General features: G+C 36.0%; 1 protein-coding gene and 1 long non-coding RNA gene across 3 annotated transcripts; both read left to right on the top strand.

Moving 5' to 3' along the window:
- The first annotated feature begins 2,176 nt into the window (after positions 1–2,176).
- On the top strand, positions 2,177–2,858 carry LOC147498891 (uncharacterized). 2 transcript variants are annotated; one of them, XR_015195631.1, is made up of 2 exons: positions 2,177–2,464; positions 2,723–2,858. It is a non-coding gene; the product is annotated as an uncharacterized LOC147498891 (long non-coding RNA). The 2 variants fall into 2 exon arrangements; XR_015195632.1 differs by having other exon boundaries at positions 2,612–2,858.
- Positions 2,859–6,532: 3,674 nt separating this feature from the next.
- On the top strand, positions 6,533–11,311 carry LOC147498890 (protein trichome birefringence-like 14). Its single transcript, XM_086560747.1, is given in 7 exon segments — positions 6,533–7,173; positions 7,293–7,416; positions 7,518–7,870; positions 8,268–8,331; positions 9,858–10,053; positions 10,207–10,376; positions 10,379–11,311. Coding segments are annotated over 4 exon segments (996 nt in total). The 5' UTR covers positions 6,533–7,173; positions 7,293–7,416; positions 7,518–7,870; positions 8,268–8,324; the 3' UTR covers positions 11,002–11,311.
- Positions 11,312–14,009: the final 2,698 nt, after the last annotated feature.

Below are 14,009 nucleotides of genomic sequence, written 5' to 3'. Positions count from 1 at the left end.
ATCTGATATATAGCGTAGAAAATGGAGGGAATCGATGGGCGCGAAAATGGTTTGGCGCCATAGAAATGGAGGGAAATGATGGACAGGACAACTTTTGCCGTTTATTAAAAAAAATTGTCTAGAAGGGACAACTTGTGTAGTGCGAAATCGAAACAAGAAATTTTTGGATTTTGCGTTGGTACTTGACTCGTTTTTAACCATTTTTATCCACAAAAAATGCTGAGGTGTCACAACAAAATTTAGAAATGCGTTGATGATGCTCTTACTGTGAGCTTTATGATTGGAAATATAGTAGTCCCCTAATCCTAGATCAGCAGCCCATCTACGTAAGTTATCCATGAACAAATTTGACATAATCCATTAGTCTAGTAAATTTTCTTATGCTATATATACAAACATAAACTAATTGTGACATCTATATCTTAATATTAAAGCTCCCACAAGGTGTATTTTTTGAGCTCTATTAAAATTCAACGTCATCTCCTATTAAAACGAGAATTTCTCTCCTATTTGAAAAACGGGAATCTTTTTTTATAACAGGAATTCCTCTCTTATTATAACAGGAATTTATTTCCTATTAAAACAAATTGAGAGCGAATTTGTGGACAAACTTCTCATTGGTCTAAACACTTTGTGGGCCAGATAAACAGTTTTTTCAGGCAGGTAAATAGTTTTTTTGGGCAGCCTCTCCACCAATCAGCACATGAGGTTTTATGGACAACAAATAGTTGTATGTCCACAAAATTATTCTCAAACAAATTCTAGCACTTCTAATTAAAGTGGGAATCATTCTCCTATTAAAATGGAAATTCCTCCCCTATTGAAAAGGAAAAATTTAGCATATCTAATTAAAACGGGAATTATTCTCCTATTAAAACATGATCTCTCTCCCAATTGAAAAAATGGGTTTTTAAAACTTAATTAAAACTTTATTTAAAACAATTTGTTAGAAAATAAAACGGGTTAGCGACTAAAACGGTAGTCCCAATTTTCTAAAAAAAATCTAAATATTTTTAAAAGAGTCGTTGCGTATGAACGACCTACAAGCTAGTGATTAATTATGGCAAATACATCAAAGACCATGAATACTGAGTAGTTGAGAATGCTCCGAGTGAAACACGTCAGCCCTCTTTTTATTCTAATAGAGACACGTCACCCTCTGCAGGAAAAAAAAACAAATCCACGCCCTTTTCAATTATTCGTAAAAAAATCCAAAACAGAAAGTCTAAAAGAAAAACCTCTCTCTTGCTCTTATCTCCATTCTTAAACAAAAAGAAACCTGAAAAGTGAGAGCTCTCCATAGTAACTCAGGAACCCTAACTTACTGCAAGGATAGAATATGCAAAGTTTTTACAGGATACGGTCAAAGAAATGGCAAAAGAAGTTCAAAATTAGCGTTTCATAAACCAAATCTCTCTCTCTCTCTCAAAAAATCTGAATGCCGTCGTTTTTTGTTTTGGGTAATATTAAAGATGTTATTAATGAGGAGGGTGTTACGAAAGAAGTTGTGCAGAAATTAAAGCAACCATGGCGTTTTCTATGGCAGAAGCTAGACTTCAATTCGCGGTAGAGTCTTTAGAATCTGCGAAAGAAACGGGTTTCTTTGTTGATGATTCAGTAGAGGGTGATACAGAGAATGGGGAAAAAAATTTGGTGTCGATTTCAGTGGAAGAAGAGGTACTTTTGGTTGCTCAGGATGAGATAGTCAACTGTAGAAATAATTTGGAAAAATGTCAGTCGGAGTTGAGTCGGTTACAAAGTAAAAAAGAGGAGATGCAGAAGGAAGTAGACAGACTTAGTGAGGTCGCAGAGAGAGCACAAATGAATGCTTTGAAAGCAGAGGAGGATGTGGCAAATATAATGCACCTAGCAGAACAGGCAGTTGCATTTGAAGTTGAGGCTACTAAACGTGTTAATGATGCGGAGATTGCTTTGGAGAGAGCAGAGAAACTTCTTTCCACTTCCAATCATGATAAATCTGATGCTCTGAAAAGCTCGCAGGTACTATCTACCCAAGGATATATTGTATGGCTTGAGACACACACACACACACACACAAAACATCGATATGCATCCACCTCTTAAAAACTAACTATTATTCTCCCCTACTACCAGGTTTTAGATATTGGTTCTATGTCAATCGAAGAACCAAATATAAAAAGTCGAAAGGGGAAAGTTTAAACAAGCCTTCTGATCAACCAGTTCCAATGTATTTCATTCAATAATTTATTTTTAACTTTGAATTATTGCTAAGGCTGCTACTGTTATTATGATTTCTGAGGAGGAGGAGGAGAGTGAATTGCGTGGTCGGATTGGAGAAGGTGGTGTTGGGAGTGATACTAATTCAAGGGAAAAGGTTGAGAGTTACGAGAAAGTCATGGCGGCGGAAGATAGTGGTGGTTTGAGTGCTAATAAAGCCGCTGGGCAAGAAGAAGAAGGCAATACTGCTCCTTTTCCTGACAAGGTAATCTATGTTTGCCATTTCTATTCAAGTGTTTGCTTAGTTGTAGCTTGGTATCATGGAAGTTTTGCAATTTTTGTCATATTTTCTTTTCTTATACTACGTATTGATTGTATTGATTGTATGTTCCTCTCTCTGACGGGATTCTAGATGGACATAGTGACTATACTTAGTATTAGACTACTCTAGCAAAGGAGGACTTCCAACAATCTTCTGAGTTCATTAGTCATTGCTAATTCTCCTGTATTATTCCCTGGCCAGCCTGTTTTTGGACTGGAAACAAGCAACAAGTGATCTGTGGGTTCGAGAGGAGGCTACGTTAATATAAGTTTTGCTCCATTAAATTTCAATTGATTCAGTTTACACTTTTTTCTAGGACAGAGCATTATAATGAATCATTCCTCAGATCGTCTTTTAGCATCTTTCTCCGCGATTGTAGCAACACCTCCATGAGAACAAGTCTTTCTTCGGTCCGATGATCATCCTTACCACTCATGTAACGCCCGTATTTTTAAATACGTATTTTATCATTTATTAATTAATTTAATTATTTATTTTCAAAATTCGTCGGATTGGACTCGGGATACGTGGGCCTGGTTTTGGGCCCGAGTCTGCGTTGGGCGTGGGTTTCGGACCCAAGTATATAAACACATTTTTCTAGAAAATAGGGTTCAGAGAATAATAAAATAATGAAAATGGAGGCAGAGAGAAGAAGTTTCTTTGGAGGGTGGAGCCGATTTCGGACTCGGAGGAATTCGTAGGAGCTGTTCATTCAGATGAGTAGCTATTTTGCTATTTCACCGGAATACCAAAACCGTTTTGTTTTATTATCCTAGGTTTTCATTAAATTTTACTGTTCATTATTCGGGCGGCGCTACGTCGCGTTAAAAAAACTTCGAAACTCAAAAGTTTAGATTCAACTGTCCAAGCTTTATGGCCGGTTAAGGGCAGTTAAAGCCCCGTTAGAGAAATCGTCATTTCTTTTCCCTTGCTTTCTCTGTTTGCATTTTTATTTACTGTGAATTTGGTTGTTAATGGGGATCAAAACCCAACGAATTGTGGATTGAACCGGCTTGGGGGTTGTGGTCGGTGGGTCACCAAAGCTTTTAGAGGGCGAATCCTCCGAAAATTTTGGTTGAACCGTTATGTCTTTTGGTTGTGATGAACTGTTATACAGTTTCGGAATGGGTGATTGGGAAGTGTGGGGTTTCGGTTTTGACGATGGAATGAGGGCTGTTAAAGCTTTGAACAGCGGCAATGGCGGCTGACAGTAAATCGTTTTTTTTATTCAAACCTTGTTGTTGGGTTTTGTTTGGGTATTTGAATTGGTTGTTGGTATATGATGGACGTCGGGATTAGGAGTGAGGCTGTTCTAGTTAGGCTGAAGCTTTGAAGAGCCATTAATGGCGGCAGTAAACTCTCAGATCTAGTTTTGGGTCGATATGTGAAGTTAAGAATTAGAGTTTTCGGTTTTGTTAAAGTTGTAGGGGTTTTCTAAATGAGTAAAACCGATGGATTGAAAGGGGTGGTTGTGTGGAGGACTGGCCGGTCGATTTTGGTGGTGGTGGAGGAGAGAATGGGTGAGGAAGAAGCACTGTAGACGATTTGGGCTTGGGCCTTAGCCGCTTTGGGTTGGGCGGGTGTGGGTTAATTATTTGGGCCAAAAACATTAGTTTGGTTGGGCCGGTTTTTAGTTAAGTTGTTGGGCCGAAATGTTTTATTGGCTTGGCCGAAATTTCAATAGTGGTTGGACCGAAATTTCAGTTTAGTGTTAGTTGTGGGCCGAGTTATATTCCGGATTTGGGCCAAACTAATTAAGTTTTGGGCGAATTATTGCTTTACAGGGCCACCCATATAATTTAATATAGATCCCATTTGGGTCGGGTAGAATTAATAAATTGGTTTTAGACTTCCGGGTTTTAAGGTTTGGGCTTGGCCAGTTGGGTCCGAACCATGACCTTGGTCATGAGCCCATGAGCCATACACCTTTGACCTTAGCCATGAACCATGGCTATGACCCTGAACTTGTCAAACACGGAAACGCCAGTTTGACTTTGACAATGACAGTTTGACTTCGACCATGACGTGTTGATTTTGACGTTGACCATGATGTGTTGACTTTGACCATGATGGGTTGACTTTGATTTTGACCATGATGTGTTGACTTTGACCATGATGTGTTGACTTTGACCTTGACCATGATGTGTTGACCGTTGACTGTAAATGTTGACTTTTCCAGTTTTTCACATATTTGACTATATGGATAAAGGTAATAATAGAACGTTGTCGGATATTATATAATTTGGGTTTGTCATTATCTAATTTAGATTTGACGTGAGTAGTGTGTAAAGCATATATATATTGGGCTTTGATTGTGGACGCGGATCGCCTAATTGTGCTACGCTTTATGTTGTATATTATATGGACACATATAGTAATAAAATGTTTGTGGAAGCCGGTATATATTTGGTTGTCATTATCTAAAAAAAGATTTGACATTGATGTTGTGTATTTTTTGACGTGGACGATATTGAGATGTTAGGAGATATTATATTCCTAATACGTTATAATAAAAATGTATGTGATACGTTGAAGCATTGTGACATGATATAATATCTTTGATATTTATATTAATGCAATATCATGGAGAAATGTATATACACTCCATTATTTTATATGTGAGATGCTATTATAGTATTGGTAATATTTGCCCACCGGAGTTGGTGTAGTGCAATAATATATTGGCACGTGAAAGAATGAAAATGGTTATGAGGTAACCGAGATATTTCTATGTATTGTGGCTTAGTGCAATAAGGTAATTGACCCGCACGTGGTATAGTAGAAATGATTATGAGTCATTAATATATGTATGACACCAATAAATTACGTAACGAAAATCCTAGAACCCGACTACCACAACTCATGTGATTGGCCCTTTCCGGGCGTTTCGCTTAAAATTTAATGGCCTTCGGCCCCCCCCGGCGTTCGCTTAAAATTTAATGGCCCTCCGGGCGTAGCCGAATAGTGGCTTGATTATTCCGCTTATTAAAATAGAACGATGATGCGCAATATTTTATGCCTAATAGTGGCGGTTTACATAGATTTGGCTTCCGTGTGAGGATTTACCGGTGTCGCATCCCGCCGTGGTGGTTACGCATTGGCTCATTATGTAAGGGAGGCATGTGGATGTACATGTTCGGGCGTTGGGTAGCGATTGTGGTAGCCGGAAACTAGGTAAGACATAGATACGACGTGATTTTAGGGACACACAAAGAAAGCCTTAATTAATATAATTATGGTAATATATCCGCTAATGATGTATCTTTAGATAGAGGATTGTATATGGTTTTGCGTAAGGGTGGGTCAAACTAATTACTTGGGCGTAGACGACCCCACTCGGATTGAAAGCATGAAATGAGGTAACGATTTAATACGTTTGTTTGGTTATTTGTTTAGTTGAACCTAAAATTAATGGAGGAACTACCGCCTTTATTTATGATGCGATAGTTTATTGGTTAGTGTGAAGTTAAGGCCTCTGGAGCAACTACCGCCTTTAATTATTATTCTTAAGGATGTTGTATTTGTCGTTGAAAGTTAAAGCGCGGTGGAGGAACTAACCGCCTTGTGGATTGTATATATATATGTATAAATATATTTGTATTTTAGGGCTTACTCACACCAAAGATTGTTTATAATGTCAATTCGATTTGCATGTTTGCTTATCGGGTGTGTTCATTAAATGAACATAGTTGATAAGTCTTGACAGGAAGAAGATTGGTTGTTTGCTGTGGTTTTTGCGTTAACCGCATTCGGTTGTGTTTTGTTTTCCCTTAAGGTGATATAGATTTTCAGTTGAGATAATATTATTTGCATTTTCATTTGTAAATTATTTTTGGTAATGAAGATGACTGCTGTTTAAGTTAAAATTTTTATTGGTTTTTAATTATCCGCATATTTTTAAAACTGTTTATGGGTTTTTGGGAGTGGAGAGTGCGTCACACCTCGGAGATCGAAGGGTCGGGGACAAATAATGTTTTTCCGAATTCTGTCGAAATTCGGGGTGTGACAACTCACCAGTGATCCATTTCGATCCTCTGAGAAATGTAAAGTGGTTCAAAAGTCAAAAGTGTTTGTGCTGTGTTTTGCTACTTATTTTGATATAGACTTAGGGTGATCAATCCTCTGAGAATGTAAAGTGGTTCAAAATCCAAAAGTGTTTGTGCTGTGTTTTGATACTTATTTTGATATAGATTTATGGTGATCAATCATAATATGCCAATTGGAGGGAGTGCCTACACCATGTACTGGTTGTTGATTATCCACACAATTGTGTTGTGCATCTGTTTATTTGTTGTTTCCAGTCTTGATGTCCTGCTCAACATGGTTTGAGTTACTTCGAAGTGTTTTTGATGTCCTGAAGATAGTCTTAAATTGTATTTGACCATCTAATAAATTCAGGAGTGAGGCGATAAGAGTACAAACTCAGCAACTTGCATTAGCAAGGCACACTGTTATTGTAGTTTTATATATTCCTTCTACATTTACGCTTAAAAGAGTTGCAATAATATATTTATAGTTATAGTCCCTTCACACCTCTTTCCCTCTCTCTCACCGAACAAAAACGATGACTAAGAGAAGAGAAAGCTCTCACCACTTTCTCTGTCATGCTTTCTCCGCCGTTACAAAACTCTCTCAAATTGGTTTCAATGTTGGTAAGTTTTTTTCTCCCTTTTCAAAACCCATTAATTTTCATATCTAAAGTCAAAGAAATAAACCAAAGTTTTGATTTTTATTATGCTTATTCTTTTCTTTGCCTTTGGGCGTCTGTTAGATGCAACATATCCAGGGGTGACGTGTTAAGGTTTCTATTGGGATGAGGGTCACTCTTGCCAAATCCAGGAAGATCATATGTTATCAAGCGAACACCAAAATTCTGGAGGACTCTTTGTTTCCAGGTATCCCTGTTTCAATAACAAATAAATGTGATCATTATTTTATTATGTTGGTTCATATCTGTGGATAGTGGATAAAAAGCAGACCGTCTTTATCATTGCAGAATTTATGATTTCTCAAGTATACGAGTTTAAAAAATTCCGGATGGGAAAGGGAAAGTGGTAGTTGGAATTGAGATTAAGAATAATAATAAGAAGAGTTGTAGTAAGAAGAAGATTAGTGGTGTGAGAGCTAGGACTAGATTGGCTAATGCTGCTAAGGCTGCTACTGTTATTATGATTTCTGAGGAGAAGGAGGAGAGTGAATTGTGTGGTCAGATTGGAGAAGGTGGTGTTGGGAGTGATACTAATTCAAGGGAAAATGTTGAGAGTTACGAGAAAGCCATGGCGGCGGAAGATAGTGGTGGTTTGAGTGCTAATAAAGGCGCTGGGAAATACTGCTCCTTTTCCTGACAAGGTAATCTATGTTTGCCATTTCCATTCAAGTGTTTGCTTAGTTGTAGCTTGGTATCATGGAAGCTTTGCAATTTTTGCCATATTGACATTGATGCTGGAACATGCTTAATGTGGTTTTTATAACCTGCAATTGGATGATTGATGTGGAAATAACTAAATTCTCTGTCCATTTTCACGACTTCACAATTTGAATCGATCAATTGAAAAGATTTAATCTTTCTTCGGTTGGCAAAGTATGCATTTAAGAAGGTAAAGTTGGCTGGTATAACTTCGATTGGTGTTCGAGGGAAGGATTCCGTATGTGTTATCACTCAAAAGAAAGTATTATTTGTTTGATTGATTGTGTTATTAATTTGAATGGGCTGAGTTTATTGGAATGTGTCTGTGTATTTTTTCAGGACAAGCTGACTCATATTTTCCTAATTACTAAGTACCTTGGATTACTAGCTACTGACATGACAGGTATTTTTTCGTGCTTTCGTTTTGGGTGAGTAGTGATTAGGAGTTTACTGATTTTAAGAATTGGGTTTATGCACTTTCAAACGTGTGTTGTTAGGATACGCTTTCTTTTTTCAATTTTGTTATACTACTTTTTTCTATGCAAATTGATGTAATCAAGTGACATGGGTATTTATCCATAAGTGAATCAGATTAATATGTTGGGTTCCGCCTTCAGTATACGAATTCAGTTGAATGCTTGGCACAGATAATTATATATTGATAATTTTAGCTTGCTTTTAATTAATTGTTTGCATAATTTATCTATATTTGAGGTATTAAGGTATTGATTTATTAAAGTATAATGTATTGTTATGATCAGTAGCTATGGATAATTGTTTATTTTACTTGGATTTTACTTGAAAAATCTCCCTCTCTGGAATGTCAGGTTCGGTTCTGCTTGAGCATTGATTCTCTTTTGAGAAGGACTAAGTCTTTTTTGAAGCATATATTGAGGATTAGAACTACTATTTGAATGCCGTTTTTTAGTACATCAATGCGAAAGTGTTGGGTACCAAACCCCAATACAAATTAGTAGCAGGCTTTTAAAAAACAAAATGAATGGGCGTTTTCTTTTACAAACGACTGGGTACTTAGTGGATGCGGCCATAAAGTCCCTTGCACGGTCTCAAGCTGGAGGAAAGGAATAGACCATGTACTAAGAAACTCTTGGAAATCAATTAAATAATTTTACAGTTGATCTAGCTACAAAGTTTGGAGTTACCTTAGTCAATGTAATTATGTAATTGACATGTATTTAGTTTATGAAAGAAGAGTGTAATTTATCATGTAAATCGTGTCATGTGAATTTTGTTGTCATTAGAAGATAGTGGGGATTTCTCTTTGAGAGATGCACAAAAATATTGGTCAATTTCTTTATACTATTCGTCACTTGGTTGTGATTGCGCATACATGAATTCCACCAACAACTCATTTACTAATTCCACTCCTCAGCCATGCACAATTGGATTTTAGCAATCTCCATCCTTTGTTGATTATATTACTGTATACGAATATTCATTAACGTTTGTACGAATTGAAATACAATGTAAACATGTTTCGTATCCAACTAGCTTAATCATAAGATCATCCACTATGAATGCAGTAAGCCCAGCAATAGCCGGGCCAATTAGCTAGTTTTACTTAAAACATAAGTGGAGAGGCCCATGATTATATATGGGTTTTTTAGTTTTTGGCCCACCCTTAATTCAATATAGGTTTTGGCCCATCTAAATTTCACACCATCACTTCTCACATACAAAGTTTCTTAATTGTAAACAAAGTCAAAGGTCAGTCAATAGGCCAAGACCTAATATTAAAAGGTTTTTAAGTTTTTGGCCCATGTGATAATATGATAATAGGGTAATTAGACTTTGGCCTACCTTAATTCAATATAGGTTTTGGTAACGTTCTGTTGCCCTTAAAAATCGGAATATTTTTTATTTTATGCTGAATTTTTTTTCATGATTTATGATTGTTTACCCCCACAGATTGTAATTATGCAAAGGGCAGATGGGTTGCCGACAGAAGGAGGCCATTGTACTCTCGGTTTAGGTGTAAGCAGTGGCTGTCAGAGATGTGGGCTTGTAGGCTCACCCAGCGAACAGATTTTTCCTATGAGACCTTCAAATGGCAGCCTGAAAATTGCAGGATGCCTGAATTTGAAAAGACAACATTCTTGAGAAGGTATGCATCACTGTTTTGTTGTTCAAGTTTTTCACTTTATAGGAGAAAAGCTACTTATTCTTGTGTACTCATTTTCTGGTCAAACAATTTACTTTTCCAGAATTCTGACTAATTATATTGGTGAGTTTTCATAATGGTGATTTTGGATCCTAGGATGCAGGACAAAACTATTGCTTTTGTAGGGGATTCTTTGGGAAGGCAACAGTTTCAGTCACTTATATGTATGGTTACTGGGGGTGAAGAGATCCCAGATGTTCACAATATTGGAAGCCACTATGGCCTCGTCAAAGCTCGTGGTGCTATTCGTCCTGATTGTTGGGCTTATCGGTTCCGAGCAGCAATACAACCATTCTTTATTACTGGTCTGCAACTCTTTGCGACCTGGAGCCCCTTAACATTACTGATCCAAAAACTGAGTATGCCATGCATCTCGATCGTCCAGCAGCATTCTTGCGAGACTATCTGTACAAGTTTGATGTCTTGGTACTTAATACAGGGCATCATTGGAATAAAGGTAAGCTAGTAGGCAACTGCTGGGTGATGTATGTTGATGGCAGGCCTAACAATGATAAGAAACTGGCAGAAATGGCAAATGCAAAAAAATTTACAGTTCATAGTGTTGTTAAGTGGTTGGATTCACAGCTTCTTCAGCAGCCACAACTCAGAGCTTTCTTCTGGACAATCTCACCTAGGCATTTTTTTAATGGGGATTGGAACACTGGGGGGACATGTGATAATAGCATTCCGTTGGCTGGTGGAAGTGAAGTCCTGCAAGATGAATCTAGTGACCCTGTTATTGAGAGTGCCGTAAAGGGTTTGAAGGTTAAGATCTTGGATAGTACTGCTATTTCTCAGCTGAGAGACGAAGGCCACTTGTCGAAGTACACCATTAGACCCACAGAGGGTATGCAGGATTGCTTGCACTGGTGCCTGCCTGGGATTCCCTAGTCTAGATCCTGATCAAAGGAAAGCACTGACCAATTCAGTCACACCAAACCAATTATTCAGTGCAACTTCCTGTCCGTCCTGACTGACGGACAGATGCCACACTGAGTTCCGGATTTCTATAATCTCTCGGAGGGAAACATTTTCTTGCAATTTCAACTCTACATTTTAACAAGGGATTAGGGGTGCATGGAAGATACTTGAATGGAAGGGAGGTCTCTTGGGTTATGTGTAATCTGTTGCTGCCAATTGGTGGATGTATTTCAACTTTGGTGTTCAGATGTTATCACTTCTCATTGTTTCCCATTGCCTATACCTGAGGTCCATATCTATCTATATCTATATTTATATCTTAATATTAAAGCTCCCACAAGGAGTATTTTTCGAGCTCTATTAAAATTTCACGTCATCTCCTATTAAAACATAAATTTCTCTCCTATTTGAAAACGGAAATCTTTTTTAATAATGGGAATTCCTTTCCTATTATAATGGGAATTATTCTCCTATTAAAACAAATTCTAGCACTTTTAATTAAAATGAGAATTCTTTTCCTATTAAAACAGAATATCTCTCCCAATTGAAAAAATAGGTTTTTAAAACTTAATTAAAACTTCATGAAAAATAATTTGTTAGAAAATTAAAACGGATTAGTGACTAAAACGGTAGTCCCAATTTTCTAAAAAAAATCTACATATTTTTAAAAGAACCGGTGTATATGCATGGGCTTATAAACTAGATACTTCTTATTAAAACGGAAATTTCTTTCCTATTTATTAGACACTTCTAATTAAAATGAGAATCAATTCCCTATTAAAACAGAAATTCCTCCTCTATTAGAAAAAAAAAAAAAAAAAACACTTCTAATTAAAATGAGAATTTTTTTCCTATTAAAACGGGAATTCCTTCCTTATTGAAAAGGAAAAATATAGCATATCTAATTAAAACTAAAATCATTCTCCTATTAAAATGGAAATCATATTTCTAAATTAAGTCAACTATTAAAATGGGGTTAAAAAAATTGGTTTATAAAACTTAATTAAAACAATTTGTTAGAAAATTAAAACGGGTTTTTAAAACTTAATTAAAATAATTTGTTATGAAATTACAACAGGTTAGCAACTAAAACGGGAATCACGATTTGTTAGAAAATTTCTATATGTATATAGTTATGATCACGATTTGTTCGAAAATTTCTATATGTATATAGTTATGATTGTTGAACATATTTTCAAAAGAGTCGGTGCGTGTGCACGGGCCTACTTTCGAGTCTTAATATTAAAGCTCCCACAAGGGGTATTTTTCGAGCTCTATTAAAATTCCACGTCATCTCCTATTAAAATGGGAATTTCTCTTCTATTTGAAAAATGATCTTTTATTATTATTATAATTCTAGCACTTCTAATTAAAGCGGGAATCATTCTCCTATTAAAATGGGAATTTCTCCCCTATTGAAAAGAGAAAATCTAGCATATCTAATTAAAATGGGAATTATTCTCCTATGAAAATAAGATCTCTCTCCCAATTGAAAAAATGGGTTTTTAAAATTTAATTAAAACTTCATTTAAAACAATTTGTTAGAAAACTAAAACGGGTTAGTGACTAAAACGGTAGTCTTAATTTTCTAAAAAAAATCTAAATGTTTTCAAAAGAGCCGTTGCGTATGCACGGGCCTACAAGCTAGTCTTAATATTAAAGCTCTCACAAGGGGTATTTTTCTAGCTCTTGTAAAATTCCACCTCATCAACTCCTATTAAAACGGGAATTTCTCTTCTATTGAAAAGAGAAATTTTAGCACTTCTAATTAAAACGATAATCTTTATCCTATTATAATGGAAATTCCTCCCCTACAGAAAAAGAAAAATCTAACACTTCTAATTAAAATGAAAATCATTCTCTTATTAAAAACGAGAATCACACTTTTAAATTAAAACGGGATCCTTTCCCCAATTAAAAAACGGGTTTTTAAAACTTAATTAAACCAATTTGTTAGGAAATTAAAACGGGTTAGCGACAAAAACATGAATCACGATTTGTTAGAAAATTTATATATGTATAGTTATGATTATTGAGCAAATTTTTAAAAGAGTCGGTGCGTATACATGGGTCTACTTTCTAGTTATATTGTAACTCTGATAAATTTGGATCTATATTATTCATTAATTTTTTTCAATCCAAGTTGGCGAATATAAAGCTAGTACCTGTATAACCATCTGGTCAGTAATTCTCAGCTTGATTTAGCAATTCCAAAAATTGTCAATTTGAAAGCTGATTTGGGTCTAAGACCGTTTGGTTTTTTGGACCTACACAGAACATGAGATGACGAGACTGACAAATACGTGGGGAGGCGACTAGCTGATGAAGCAAACGTAAGCCTGAAGTGCATGCAAGTTTTTTTTTCAATTATTCACGATTCCTATTATATAAATATAAAGTTCTAACTCGTTCAAATTAATAATACTAACCCAAAAAAACATCAATAAAGTGAAGTGAACTATGTGATACAACATTCGTCCCAACATTATGTTGGAAAATCTAAATGTGAATAGAAAGTAGTCCCATATATGAAAGATGATGTGCTTGAACAACTTTAAAAAGTTGGTCTAGTGGTACACATTTTGGAATCCAAGTTGGATGCAAACAAAATAGACATAGGAATATATTAAATATTCTATGATCTATGATTGGGCCTTGGGGGTCATGGACTTGACTTGTATGGTTGGGACTTAGTTTTTATTTTCGGATGTCATAGACAGTTATCAAGAAGTTACTGGCGGTTAGTTTTTTGATAATTGTCATTCTCTTTTATATTTGTTATAAAACTCTTTAAACATTGTCTTGGAAAGACATGCTTGAAGAGACAAAGTGACTCTGGAACAGACATGGTAGCTGTTTGAAGAGATACTTTCATTTTATTTAAACCCCTGTCTTGTTCATTCAAAGAATGTTCGAAAAAAATATCTGAATAAGAGAAAAGAACTTTTGAGAGTGACAAAAATTGTCCATGTCTTTTC

The sequence above is a fragment of the Coptis chinensis genome, chromosome 5 (genome assembly GCF_015680905.1).
Source record: "Coptis chinensis isolate HL-2020 chromosome 5, ASM1568090v1, whole genome shotgun sequence".
Lineage (NCBI taxonomy): Eukaryota > Viridiplantae > Streptophyta > Magnoliopsida > Ranunculales > Ranunculaceae > Coptis > Coptis chinensis.
This window is presented reverse-complemented; position numbering and strand designations above follow the sequence as displayed.